The sequence below is a fragment of the Elgaria multicarinata genome, chromosome 2, assembly GCF_023053635.1.
Source record: "Elgaria multicarinata webbii isolate HBS135686 ecotype San Diego chromosome 2, rElgMul1.1.pri, whole genome shotgun sequence".
Classification (NCBI taxonomy): Eukaryota; Metazoa; Chordata; class Lepidosauria; order Squamata; family Anguidae; genus Elgaria; species Elgaria multicarinata.
Genome location: NC_086172.1, coordinates 3317311 through 3332429, shown reverse-complemented (window position 1 = coordinate 3332429; position 15119 = coordinate 3317311). Strand labels below are relative to the sequence as shown.

The window sequence follows — 15119 nt, the reverse complement described above, 5'->3', positions numbered from 1 at the left end:
ACATCCTGCATGTTATATACCGCTTTCATAGTGGAATATCCTGCTTGGTGTAGATGAGCCTTAAGTCAAAAATAAAAATTCATTCACACACACACTCAAGGTAAAATAACAACAGCAATACACAGCTCACATATGCTCATCAAAGGTAATAAAAATTAACATCCACACATCCCTACACACTCACCCAGCATGGAAAAAAATCCACACCCTCCCCAAGACAATTGCCTGACACCTACATTAATATCTTTTCAGCACCAGGTAAAGATCTTATTTTTCTGAGCTTTTCCTGTCTGAGGTGTTTTATTATCTAGTTTTATTACTGCTTTTACTCAGCTGACTAATTTGTTGTTTTATGTTGTTGTTTTAATTGGGCTTCTGCCCTGAAAGATGGCCAATAATAATATTAGTAATAATAACTAATATAATGTATGTTTTACTGTAAACACCCTGGTAATCTTTGTATTGAAGGAGCTATATAGAAATCAAACAGAACAAAAGAGCCCTAAGCGCTTCCAGAAACAATCTCACCTTGCATTTTCTTTTATGAGCCAAACCAGACGTGACTAAATGTGGCTTTGCATTTAAAGTGAAAATTTTTAAAATGGAAATAACACCAGATGGAGGGAGGAGACTGGTAATTATCAGTATCAGAGCTGGTGTGGTGGGGTTATTTAGCCCGTTCCTCCCTTATGTGGGCCTGAAGAAAATCCCTCTTCTGAAGCTAATATTTTTTTTGGGGTGGGTGGGAATCTCTTCATTGTACACACTGGTATAATTTCACATCTAATTTGACACAGAAATTCCTCAAACTTGAGCTCAGGCTGCCCCACGTGGGCAAAGTGTTCCAAAAACTAGGACCACTACCAGGAAAACCCTGTGAGTGATCTGTGTTTTTGTACAAGCAATAGCCTGTGCTCCTCATGATTGCCTTATTTACTGAAACTTTAAAAATGTGTGTTTTATTAAGTTCTGTTGTAGGGCAATACCTTTATTAGGCCAGCAGTAGAAAGTTCACAAAAATGTTCAGGTAAGATGTAACTAAAAGCAGGTGAGGTTGGAGAGAGAGAGAGAGAACTAAAACTAAAACGTCTGACTTGATGTTGAAGCCATGTCATTGTCAAAGTCTTAAGATGCAATATGGAGAAGGTTTCAGATATTCAATTTATGTTTTACCTGGTCACATTATGTGTTCAGATTGCACCTGAGCCTGCCTTGTGTACTGCTGGGATGAAGGAACAAATACAAGTTTGAGATTAATTTTCACAATGCAGCTAGACTCCTAATTACCTTTCTGATTTCTTTTGCTACTTACTTCTAGCAAAACCTACAGCTGGCTCCTTTATACAATCCCAGAGTTGGGGTATTTCATTGCTCTCTCTCAGGGATCACCCTCTCTGCAGTTTTGGACGTGTCTGATCTAATCTGGTGTGTATTTGAGACACAGATCCAATCATTTGAATTCAACAGTATTTTAAGGGGCAGAGAAAATATCCAAGCCTGAAATTCCATGAGGAGAAAGCATTTATTTATTTACAGAAAGCTGCTCTCTAATATCTGGATAATCCACCAGAATTAGGAAAAGGTATGCATTACTAAATAAATAAATGAAAAGTTGGCAGGTGAGAGTGAAAGCAGGAGTGAACCTGCATGCTGGAGTACCTAACCTATGTACATCTGGGGGATTAACAATTCTTTTTTAAGGATACTGAACGGCAGTGATGTGTAATTATAATTAGTTTTAAAAGGGCAGTGGATAATGACAGGCATTTTAAGCATGATAATTATTGTGTTAGGCTTCCCAGTGAGATAGAGTGTTTGAAGATCAGCTTCTCAAAGGCAAGGCAAACCTGTATGGTTTAATCCACAATCAAATATTAAATACAAAAGGACAGAAAAAAGGTTAAGACAAAAGGACAGAAAAAAGAATCATCATCTGAAAAAACCAAAACTCCATGCATACTTAACTGGGAGGGGGGATAAATCCATCCCACACTCACCAAAAGTAAATAAATCCATCCCACACTCACCATCCCACACTCACCAAAGGACTGGCAGCTGGGAGATTCAGGTTCTAGTCCCCACTCGACACTGGTGCGGCTGTAGGCCCGGGTGCTGGGAGGAAGCCCGGACCCAGCCAAGACGAGGTGAGCCCCACGGGTGGCGGGTGCTGGGATGCGGGGCTGGAGGACGCTGTTCTGCAGCCTCTCCATGTGGCTAAGGAGCAAAAAAGCAGTGTCTTTTTCGGAGAGGCAGCATCAGCTCCCGCCCTACCCTCCGTTCTCGGCACAATCGGGGATCGTGGGGGAGGGGGTGGGAGAGGTGGAAAAGGGCCACGCTTGGCAGGTGCTGGGATGCAGGGCTGGAGGACCCATTCCCAGCCGTCAGCCTTCCCAGGGCCGCCCGCGTGATGGCACCAGCCCAGCATCGCTGGGGGGCGGGGGCTGGGAAGCCGGTTCTCAGAGAACGGGTCTCCCAGCTACTTCCCCTCAGCGCCGCCGCCCTTCTTCTCTGTGCAGGCATGCTTGCGCCACCATAGAGCAGAAGGGGAGAGCGTCCCTGGGGGTGGGGGCTGGGAAGCCTGTTCTCGGAGAACGGGTCTCCCAGCTCCTTCCCCCCAGCGCCGCCCCCTTCCGCTCTGTGCTGGCGCGCTTGCGCCACCATAGAGGAGAAGGGGAGAGCGTCCCTGGGGGGATGCAGGGCTGGGCCAGGGCCCCGATTTTCCCGGGCATTTGGGGGGATTTTGAAATCTCCCCCCGGATGCCGCTTGGGGGCGGGATTTCCGGTCATGTCCAGGCCAATCTGGACGTTTGGTCACCCTAATATTAGGCAATGGTGAAATTGTGAAAGTGGGTCTCATGTTGCAGGTTGGGAGTCCAAGGTGGGTCTTGGTTCTGGACCAGTTGAAGACCACTGTTATATTTTCTCCCACATCTATTAAGTACAAATAATTAAGTTGTAGGTAAGCTGATTTTACTCATGGGAGCAACAGCGCACCACTTCAAAATAAAATGGTCCACTTGACCCTTTAAAAATATTTAAAACCTAAATATTTATGCTCTGGGTACATACTTGACCCTAGATTTTGTGGGGTAGTGACTTTTGGTCTTCTGAACCTCTCATCTGGAAAATGCATAAAGAGTAATGTCTTAATAAACAGCGACAAATTGTGACATTCTAAAATAATAATGTGGCAAGGGTGCTGATGAGAACATATATTCAGATGTCATTAAAAGAAGTAAGTGATTGACTGTTGGTTGTTTCCCACATACCCCTGTTCTTCTTATCTATTTCCAGCTCTCTGAAAATTATCTTCTTTTCTGTGTTATCTTCCTTCCTTCCTCTTTATCCCTTTCCCTTTCCTGTGTTTTGTAAAAAAAAAGTTGTACAATGATTAAAATAGGAAATAAATTATAGGAGATAGCAATGTCTCCAACTCTTTTTGCAGGGAATTACGACAGCCATGGCTATGCATTACAAAGTGCATTGAGACGAAGAAAAGATCTTCTGCAGCAACTCAGGGTATGATCCAGGCAATACTTCCAAATATGTTCTTCAGCAAATCTCAATAAAATATATTTAAGGTGCAATCCTATGCATGTTTAGAAATTTATTTATTTATTTATTACGTTTGTATACCACCCAATAGCTAATTTCCAGCATTCCCTAACTAGTAAAGGAGTTGTAGGACTTTTTTCTGTTTAAACATGTATAAGATTGCACCCTTAGGTGACAGTCCTATACACTCTTACCTGGTAATAAGTCTCACAGAATACAATGGGGTTTACTTCTGAGTAGACACGTATAGGGTTGCCCTGTCAAAAGCTCAAGAAATAGGTCTTTATCAGAACCTTTGAGGATATCTGAACTCAAGTTAGCCCTCAATCATGTATATAGCCATTCAGAGGACCAGGATAAGCTGCACATAGTGCAGATTGAAATTCTGGTTGTCAAGAATCTCTGACAAAATGGTCATGTGAAGCATCTGAACTTTCACATGACAGTTTCAGTTGAAAAATATTTGATTCCTGCTAGACACTGGACATCTCTTTAAACATGCTATAAAATGATGACCATCAGATTACCCAACCGATCTGTATTTCTTCTCCAAACTATATGCTAATTGTGTGGGATTGATCCTTAAAGGTGGCTTTTGCAGTAAAACAGGGACACGAATAATCAAGGAGCTGAAATTAATAGTAAAGTATCAACTACTTGCCATAAGTACAGCCCTGTGATGCAATTTGTATTAGTTGTATTATCTGTTTTTATGATGTTGTGTTTGAGATACTTCATTTTGTGTTATACATCATGTATGTTTTGCTTTCTCCTACAGAGTTTTGCTGATATTAAATATTTGACTATTAAAATAAGACTGTTGATTCACATTTGGCTGATCTTAACTTAGCGTTCTTGATAACATTCCATACATGGTCTCAGAGACAGATGGGGCCCTTTTCTTTCTGAATGTTTTGGTTGTAAGAAGCACCTACACTGTATCTCCTAGTTAGGAGATTCTCAGAGCAGATTTTTTATTTAATTTTTACATTTATTTACTGCCCCATAGCCGAAGCTCTCTGGGCAGTTTACAAAGATTAAAAGACTGAACATTAAAAATCAATATACAAAATTTTAAACCATAAAAATATAAAAACGGCTAACATGTAAAACAATTTTAAAACTCTCAGCCAGGCCAGAGACAGTTCTGGAGTCAGTTAAAAACTCAGCATATACTGTTAAATGCCTGGGAGAAAAGAAAAGTCTTGACCTGGCGCCGAAAAGATAACAGTGATGGAGCCAGGCAGGCCTCAGCAGGGCGATCGGTCCATAATTGGGGGGCCACCACAGAGAAGGCCCTCTCCCTTGTTGCCATCCTCTGAGCTTCCCTTGGAGTAGGCACCCAGAGGAGGACCTTAGATGCCATGTGCTTAATCTTTCTCAAGAAAGATTTCCTCCTTTGCCAGGAAACATTTTTAATTCAGCTAATTATCTGACTGAAGATGAGATCATCTGTGTCACAAAGTACTATGTTTCTGACATAGTAAGCTCAGTTCTTGGGTTTTAATCTGTCTTGGAAACTCTAAGTTTATATACTAAAGCAAGGCTGGCCAACTTCGGGAGGCCCAGAGGCCATTTTCGCCACCCAACACCTCTCCCCCATAGGCCAATGGGTGCCAAAAATAAACTATTTTTAAATGGTGTCTGTAGTGGGTACAGAGCATCAAAGGGGTCAATATTAGCTTGTTTGTAATTAGCTTGTTTTGATGCTCTGAAACCACTAATGGACACCATTTTATTTCAAAAAATATTTTTTACTGAATTCATGGAAGCAGCAGGAGCCACTTGTAGCCCAATGAGTCATGTTTTGCCCACTCGTGTGCTAAAGCTGAGCCTGAGTATATCTGACATTAACATACATGTCAAATGATGAGGATGAGGATGCAATGAGGGATGTATGATTTCCACTGGGACCATTGTGTGGGGAAGTGAACTTTAACCCTTCCCTTCCCAACCTCAATTGCAAATAAAATCTCATTTGTAATTATGAGAAATGTAGAAGAATCAGACCTTAGGAGAAATGTCTAACCCAGAATTTACAATAGTAAAAGGCTTGCATCTGTTTCTTTGGTCTTAAAACACACAACTGTGAAGGATCAGTCATGTTGGGTCTGTAACATATATTTACAAATACTATCTGAATTATAACATATATTAAAATATCTATGTCAGATTTCCTTCATTTTATTGTCATAATGTCTCAAAATGAGCATGCTAAAAGTGTCTTTTTTTAATTGAATTTTAAATGCATTTGAAATAAATGAAATTAAAATAAACATACATTTTTGTATAACATACATTAGCAACCAATGAATAGACTGTTGGCCCCCAAACAAAAACATGAGAGTTTTCCTAGGTGCTAAATCAGATATGACCTATCTATGATAAGATCTCCTGCCATCATTATAACAGAAGCTGACAATGAAGTGTCCAGCAACTCTGTGAGTAGGATTACACTGAATCAGTTTCAGTTGGTGAGTACCAAGGATGTGGACAAGCTGCTTGGACGAATAAGGGGGAAAAACTTGCCCTCTCAATCCCTGTCCTTCTTGGCTGGTCACCCAGGGAGGAGATGCAGTTAGACTACAACTACAACATATTATTAATGCATCTCTCAGGGAGGGGAGTTTTCCTCCATGTCTAAAAGAAGTGGTGATTCAGCCGCTTCTAAAAAAGCCCTCTCTGGACCCCCTGGACCTTAATAATTACAGAGCAGTATTGAATGAATGAATGAAATCTTTATTGCTAAAAGCGATAAGCCATCACAATTCGACATAATAAAAACAAGTAAAGAGATAAGCTAAAATAAATAAATTAAGTAAGTTATAAATGGATAATATAAAGTAAAATGATAATAATGAACACAAGTGGAATATAAAGATAAAAATCACATTAACATACGCTAAGAACTCACAGGTGGGGAACTAGATCAGTACATATACCAGAACAAAATCTCCAGCACTCCATTATGAAACTTGTTGGGAGTCTTGGTGCCTCGCTCTAAACTTACTTGCAGCTAAGGCGAATTTGGCAAGCAGATCAGTAATAAATACATTATTGGCAGCCAGAAATATACAGGTTTGCTCAAGGGAAGATCAGTCAGAAAGATAACGAAGAATGTAATCGAGAAATTTTTGTCTAGGGGATGTACATGTTGTGGTTAGGTTTTTACCCACAGAAGGAAAAGGACTCTAAAGAGTTAAAAAGATGTCCTTGGCCAGATTGTCTCTGCCAGGAGAAGTCCAGTATGAAGCAGATTCTTCCCTGGCCTACGTGCGGTACGAGATGTACAAGATGAAGAGACTATTGGTTAATTGGGCCAAGGAGAAAAGTGTATTTAAGAAGTCCATGTTGTATGGCTTCTTACTGCTGGAACTTACTGCTGGAACTTACTGCTGGAACTTACTGCTGGAACTTACTGCTGATGTTATACTGCTACGTTGTTGCTGTACTGTGAAAGGACTGTATATATGACCATTTATTCTGTAAGTAATTTATTTAGTGTCAGTAAAGCTTCTTACTGACCAAAGACCGTGAGTGCTTCTTTTTGTTCCTAAATTCAAGCTGAAACCATTTCCAGACTCTACGCTGCTGCTATTTCGCACTCTGCTATATTTTTGGGTAAGCAATTACCCCGATAGGTTATGCGCCCAGAGAAAGTCTGGAAGGCATAATTTTTGGTTGCTGGAAAGCTTGAGAGCAAAGGAACGCTGGAGGGAAAGACGGAGTCGAGCTCAGGCAGTTCATCGAGCTCAGACGGGTCTGTATCCAGTGTGAGTCGCGCTCCAGCCCAGCCGGTGAGGATGGCCCAGGTTCAGATGGCATCCAGTATTCCGGTGGAACGGCTGAATGAGAGAAATTACTTAACGTGGTCATTCAAGATGGAAATGTTTTTGAAGCGGGACAGATGTTGGAACGTCGTGAGTGTCCCGAGGCCGGTTGGTCAGACTGCTCAAGAAGCACAAGTGTGGGAAGAGCAGAATGAAAGGGCCAAAGCAAACATTGTCTTGAGTATGGAGGACTCGCAAATTGTCCATATCAACAGAGATGAGACGGCAAGAGACAGCTGGAATGCGCTGAGACAGATTTATGTGCGTGCGTCGGCAAGCACACGGCTGAGCCTCACCAGAGAGCTGTATCGGTTAAAGTTGGAGGAGGCTGGAAGTTTGGCAAATCATCTCCAACAGGTGAGATCTCTATTTGTCCAGTTGCAGGAGGTCGGAATCGTTTTTACGGAAGAGCATAAGTGCTACCTGATTTTGGGGTCGTTGCCTCAAAGCTGGGACGTTCTGACAACCAGTCTGGAAAGTATGAAGACTGATGAACTCACTCTTCATTATTTGACGGGTCGTTTGCTCCAAGAAGAGAAACGGCGTCTTTCCAGGAAGGAGGAAAACTGCCAGGAAAGGGTTAAGCAGTCAGCCCTTGGCAGCAGAGAAAGAATGCAGAGAGATAAGTGTTTCCAAGGCAACAGTGTGGAGAGAACCGCAGTTGCAGTAAGAAAGTGTTATTTTTGCAAACAGCCGGGTCATATCAAACGCTTCTGTAAAAAGAGGAAGAAGGGAGTTACACAGGCTGGAGAGGAGAAGGAATGCTCGAATGCATTTGTTTCAGCCACAGTGAGGTGTAACGAGGCCCAAGAGGTTTGGCTGATTGATTCTGCGTCGTCCAGAACAATTTCTAATAATCCAGAGGCGTTTCGGAAGTTGGAACCAAGCAAGGTGAAGTCAATCACGCTTGCAGATGGACGAACGTCGAGGGTGGAAGGAATTGGCTGTTGCTACGTTCCATGTCTGCAAAAGGAGTGTGAACAGGTTCTGTATGTTCCAGATTTAGATTTTTGTCTCCTTTCTGTTAGTGCTCTAACGTCTGAAGGATACGTTGTTACGTTTCAGAAGGATGAGTGCCAAGTGATTAAGGATGGACAAAATGTGGCACTGGGACATGTTAAAAATGGACTGTTTTACATGGGTGCAGGTAAAGAAAGGGTGGCACAAACTGGTAACGTGCCAGACCATAAAAATTGTGTTCATGAGTTGCACAGGCGTTTAGGTCATGCAAGTTTTAAAGTGTTAAGTCACATGCCTCAAGTGTGTACAGGGTTAAGCTTGCGAAACTGTAAAAATTTCTTGGATTGTTCAATCTGTCATCAGACCAAATCCCGGGTGCAGAACATCTGCAGGAAAAGTGACAGGGTGTCACAAAAGCCTTTTGAACTGGTGTTTATTGACTTGGTAGGGCCATTCACGCCTACACAAGGGGGATCCAGTTACGTGCTTGTAATTCTGGATGATTATACACGCTTTAGTTGGTGTTATTTACTAAAGCGAAAATCAGAAGCTTTTGAAACTTTTAGGGATTGGAAAACTTGGGCGGAAAAGTTCTTTAACAAGCCCATTATTTCTGTGCAATCGGACCGTGGGGGTGAGTTTGTTTCTGGAAGGTTCTGTGAGTGGTTTAGGAAGACAGGAATCACACACAGGTTAATAGATCCCCAAACTCCTTTTCAAAATGGGTCAATTGAGAGAAGAATTGGAGTTCTTCAAATGAAGAAAGATTCTCTAATGGCTGATGCAAACGCTGAGCAAGATTTGTGGGGAGAAGCATTTTTAACCGCAAACTATCTGTGTAATAGAACCTGGAGCAGGGTTACAGGCAGTTCGCCTTACTGTTTACTTTTTGGTTCAAAGCCAGATTTGTCTCACTTGAGAACATGGGGGTCTTGGGCATACGTGCATATCCCAAAGTCCAAAAGATCTAAAGGTGAAACCAAGTCTGTGAAATTACGTTTTGTGGGTTATTCTGGCATGCAATCCAAATCTTGGCGTTTTTCCCTAAGTCATGGGAAGGTGGTTGTTTCTAGGTCTGCTACTTTTCAGGAGGCAGGTTGGGACAGGATTCAAGGTTCCCAAGTTCTGTTAGAAACCGTGAACAACCAGGAGAAAACAGTAACTCAGGGGTTAACTTCTCAGAGCCCTCACATCTCTGAGAAGAGTGTTTCCACTCCCAAAAATGGAAGGGAGGAGGGAAATGAAAGGGAGGAAGAAATTGCCAGTGTACCTCGTCGTTCACAAAGAAAAAACAAAGGAATTCCACCTTTAAAGTATTCAGATGAATTCAGTGTTTGTTATGTGAAGTCTGAACCTGAGAGTTACAGTGATGTGTTGAAATTGTCTGAACAAGAGCAAGAAAAGTGTTTTCTGGCAGCGAAAACTGAAAGGGGGTGTTTTCAAACACATGTGTCTGTATGCAAAGGGGCAAGCAAAAGAGTACATGATTGTGGAGCTAGTGGTTCGTCTACTGGTGGCAGGGAGTTCCCAAGACCACATTCAAGAAAACTCAGCCCAAAGCTGCAGGAAGGGTTGAAACTGAAGTCTCTGGGGAAAGTTAGGTGTTACCTTGGTGTAGAGGTAGAAAAGTTTCCAAAGGAAATTACCTAAAAAGCCAGAAGCAGAAAGTTTTAAAATTGCTGAAAGTTTGCAAGTTGGAAGATTGCAAAGTAGTTCAACGCCCCAAAGCACAAAGTTTTTCAACAGTGCTTGGAAGAAGAAGAAAAGAAAAGCTTACATATAAATAAGTCTCTGGGAAATGTAACACACAGAGAAATGTACACAATGTTGGGATTGTTGTAAACATGTAAAGTTGATTTCTTACAGGTGAAATGTAATGAAATGTAAATTGTATTTTTTCTGTAGTTAAAAATGAAAGGGTGTTGTGGTTAGGTTTTTACCCACAGAAGGAAAAGGACTCTAAAGAGTTAAAAAGATGTCCTTGGCCAGATTGTCTCTGCCAGGAGAAGTCCAGTATGAAGCAGATTCTTCCCTGGCCTACGTGCGGTACGAGATGTACAAGATGAAGAGACTATTGGTTAATTGGGCCAAGGAGAAAAGTGTATTTAAGAAGTCCATGTTGTATGGCTTCTTACTGCTGGAACTTACTGCTGGAACTTACTGCTGGAACTTACTGCTGATGTTATACTGCTACGTTGTTGCTGTACTGTGAAAGGACTGTATATATGACCATTTATTCTGTAAGTAATTTATTTAGTGTCAGTAAAGCTTCTTACTGACCAAAGACCGTGAGTGCTTCTTTTTGTTCCTAAATTCAAGCTGAAACCATTTCCAGACTCTACGCTGCTGCTATTTCGCACTCTGCTATATTTTTGGGTAAGCAATTACCCCGATAGTACAGTCGTGTGAAAAAGAAAGAACACCCTCTTGGAATTGTATGATTTTACATATCAGGACATAATAACAATCATCTGTTCCTTAGCAGGTCTAAAAATTAGGTACATACAATTAGGTGTACTTACTTTTTCACACATGGCTTCTCCATTTTGGCTTTATTTCTGTTAAATAAATTATGTTAAATAATTTATTAAATAAATTATGTGTTGTTGTTCATCTGAGGTTTTCACACAACTGTATATATAGGGCATCGCAACAGATAATGTTGAATGTCCTCCACTTCCCCTGACTTACAGATACAGAGTCTATGGTGCACCGGGGTGTTATTAAATCTTCTCTTTAAATAGGAAGAGGGCATAGACTGAAAACGCCAAGCTGTGAATCATTGCCCCCATTCTCTAGTATCAAATCGTCTGGTTTTGGGCAAGGTGATTGAGAGGGCAGTTGCCTTCCAACTCCAAGCAGTCTTTGATGATGCAAATTTTCTAGACCCATTTCAAACCAGCTTCAGAGCAGGATACAGAGTTAAGACCACTATGGTCACCTTAGTAGATGATTTCCACATGAGTATTGACAGGGAGTGTGTCCCTGCTGGTACTTTTGGACCTCTCAGCAGCTTTCAATACCATTAACCATGGTATCCTTCTGGAATGCCTGAGGGGATTGGGAATCGGGGACACTGTGCTCCAGTGGTTCTGGTTCTATCTCTTGGATAGGTTCCAGATGGTGATGCTTAGGGATAGTTGCTCCTCAAAAAGGAGCTGTTATATGGTATACCACATGACACCATCCTATCCGCAATGCTGTTTAACATCTACATGAAACTGCTGGGAGAGATCATCCGGAGGCATGGGGCGGGGTGCTATCAGTATGCTGATGACACCCAAATTTATTTCTCTATGCCTTCGATAACAGCATCAGCTAAGGAGAGTGTGTCTCCTCTGAATGAATGCTTGGAGGCAGTAATGGGCTGGATGAGCAAAAGCAAAGTTGAATCCAAACAAGACAGAGATGCTTGCTGTCAAGGGCCCTGACCTGGGTTTGGAAGTGTGTCAACCGGTTCTGGATGGGGTTACACTCACCCTGACTGTATTTGCAGTTTGGGGGTACTCCTGGATCTGGCACTCAAAATGACAGCCCAAATAGATGTGATGGCCAGGAGTGCCTATTATTAGCTTCAGCTGTCATGCCAGCTGCACCCTTTCCTAGAATTGGAAGACCTAAAAGCGGTCGTGCACGCACTGGCAACCTCAAGGCTCAACTTCTGCAATGTGCTGTGCATAGGGCTACCTTTGTGTCTAGTCCGGAAACTTCAATTAGTTCATAATATGGCAGCCAGATTGCTCACTGGTGCACCTAGGGGTGATACATTACACCAGTCTTAAAATCACTCCACTGGCTGCCAATTAGTTTCCAAGCGAAGTACGAAGTGTTGGTCATTACCTTTAAAGCCCTACATGGTTACCTGTGGGATCGCCTTCTCACATACAATCTGCCCTGCACACTCAGGACCTTTGGGGAGAACTTACTTCAGTCAGCCAAAACTAGGCTGACAACTATTATGGTAAAGTTCAGACTCTTCCAGCAGGCCTACACAGATGAATTTTAAACCAAGAATTTTAAGATGTCTTGATCGTTATTTTGATATTGTATTGGTTTTATATGCTCTTTTAATTAATTTTATGTATTTGATTTATATTGAATTGTACTAATGTTGTTACCCGCCTTGATCCAAAGGGAGAGGTGGGTAAGAATTATTATTAGGGTTTTGTTCTGGTATATTATTATTATTATTATTATTATTATTATTATTATTATTATTATTATTTCTCTCTGTCTCTCTCTCTCTCTCTTTCTCTCTTCCTTGGTGGGCTTCAGTACTGATCAGAGTGGTGCTTTTGGGGGAAAGTACCTATTTGCTCTGTGGTGGAAAAAATGCAGGCACAATACAATGATCAGTATTTCAACCTTTTAAGAATGAATGCACCTTTGGAGTGGGGTGATTTAGACTGCGAAACATATGGGGAAAGGATAAACAGCCCCTTTCCCACAATGCTGATCCTATCAAAATTCTCCACAGCAGCTTTAAAGTTTAATTAAGCTGGGTGATGTGGCCGTGCATCTGTCACATTTATTATGACCCTACAATTTTAAATGTATTTTTAATGAAACGTATGTGTTCAATTTCTCATTAATATCTTTGGTAGGGAAAGGAGAGTGTATCTTATTTCTGTCTTATTTCAGAAGGATTTCCTTTAGCAAATGTATCCACTTGGTACTGGTATGGTATTGCTGGAGCATCTCTCTCTCACATTTCGCAACGGTAGTTTTAGAACTCCACAGTGGAGTTGTTACACTAATGTTGAAAAATTGTTGTCTGGAGGGGAAACTCCACCCCATGGTGGAGATTTTGTGAAAAACACTCCGCCCTGAATATCCATGTCGTGCAGAGGAAAGATCCTGCACAACTGTTGTGTTGCATGTTGTCTCGAGGGCTCCATGGAGGTTCCTGCTGCATTGAGTGGAGTTTCCCCACTCACTATAGAGTTCCTCTGCAAGAGCGGTGAAAGGAGGGAGTGCCATTCTCAGACAGCTGCTTGCATTGTTGTTGTTTTGCAGCAATGGCTGATGGGACAGCATCAGGAGGACTGTGGGAGGAGAGAGGGCAAAGGAACTGTTAATCAAATGCTGCATTGACTTTTACTCAACTCCATAGGAGCCCACAGACACACAACAGTGGAGTTAGAACATGTTGTGTGGTGAGTTTCCTCTACAAACTCCACCATTTGAGTGGAGTTTTCACACTGTGTAGAGAAATGTGTTGTGTGAACTGCTCTCTCTCTCTCTCTCTCTCCCTGATATTGTAGGAGCAAAATCTTTTGGAAGAATTTTCTCTACCACATGAATCATTAAAAATCCCAAGAAAGCTCTTCAGGCCAGAACATGTCTACCAAAGTGCTCTTCCTACTCCTCTACCTGAACAACCAAGACTTATCCAGCAGACAGTAAGTGCCTCATTTTATATCCCTGGAGAGGAAAATCCTCATTATTAGACTCTTATTAGAGTAGATTATTAGTTTTACAGCAATAAAATTAGTCCCATTAGCAGTAAGCCCAAAACAGCAGAGCTTTAACAATAGTGCCTGGACTTGGGTTTGCCACCTCCCAACCTCTTTATTACTGCAGGCGTTAACAAGTAATGTGCTTATCTCTGTGCCATAAAAAAAATCACATGTTCATGCTGATTCCTGCAAATCAAGTTGTTAAAAACAAAGGAATAGGCCAGGTTGATATTTTTTTCCTAGTCAGATGGCAACTCTAGGTAGAATAGAATTTTTAAAAAGAGGAAACAGAACATATTGCGGTCATATTATTCTGTCTGAACACTTAACTATTCAATTTGGAACTGCAAAAAAAGATGATAAAATGCATTTATATATGCATTGCAACTACGGATGGACGGCACTGGGAATTTCATTCCGTTTAAGCCTGATTGGATTTGGAAGCATTTTCGTTCTGTTTAGTGGTGGCAGACAGCAATGGATTCCCCACCCCCACCCCAATTTCTGAAATATTTTCTGCATTTATTTTTCAGATTCTGCCATTTGCACAAATTGTAATGTCCACTTTTTTAAAATGAGGATCTTGAAATTTTCAGAAATTGCATACTAATTGTGTTTTTTTGGGGGGGGGGAATCGGCAATCTTGCACAAATGTGCATGGTTGCAAGATTGTGGGCCCACTATGTAAACCCCACAAGGGCATATTCCTCTCTTGTCAATATCCTTAGCAATTTCATCCTTCCCACACACTATTTCATTTAGCGCAGCACAGCCATGTTCCATACTTGTCAGTTTTATCCTCCACTTCAGTACTTCCTAATAATTAGTCTGAAATATATGTCAGTTTAAAATGTCTAATTGCCTGGTATTTTGAACATTGATAGGATTTGATTCAACAGCCCCAAGTCTAGGGTTGTGGCTACAGCTTGGACTTTAACTATTCTGGTTTTGCCTTTTTTCTTTACTAAGTTGCCTCAGCAACCAGCAACTATTATTCAACAAATACCTCAGCATCCACCGCTCATTACCCAGATTCCGTCTCCACAGCCTTTCCCACCTCCCCGCTCTGGGAGTATTAAAGAAGGTGAGCATTAATGTTTTAGGACTGCAATATTATGTGTACACTTTTAGTAAACCATTTTTTATCTCCATATCATCGCTCTTCCATTTAGCATGGAGAGGTACTTTTGTGACCTGAATTGCATACTGCAGCAGCTGACAGTTATTTATACAATCCCAGCATATCAGATCATGGTAGAAAACCAAATTAGAATGTTGACTGGGGCTAGTTACAGGGAGCACACAACTCCCCACT

The 15119-nt window shown here is 41.5% G+C and overlaps 1 protein-coding gene across 1 annotated transcript in view; it reads left to right on the top strand.

Moving 5' to 3' along the window:
- C2H21orf58 (chromosome 2 C21orf58 homolog) overlaps positions 1-15119 on the top strand; it is a 45023-nt gene that overhangs the window by 17778 nt on the left and 12126 nt on the right. Inside the window, exons 3-5 of the mRNA XM_063115944.1 lie at positions 3446-3519; positions 13610-13747; positions 14774-14888. Coding sequence (XP_062972014.1) covers positions 3446-3519; positions 13610-13747; positions 14774-14888 — 327 coding nt within the window. The remainder of the gene's footprint in view (positions 1-3445; positions 3520-13609; positions 13748-14773; positions 14889-15119) is intronic.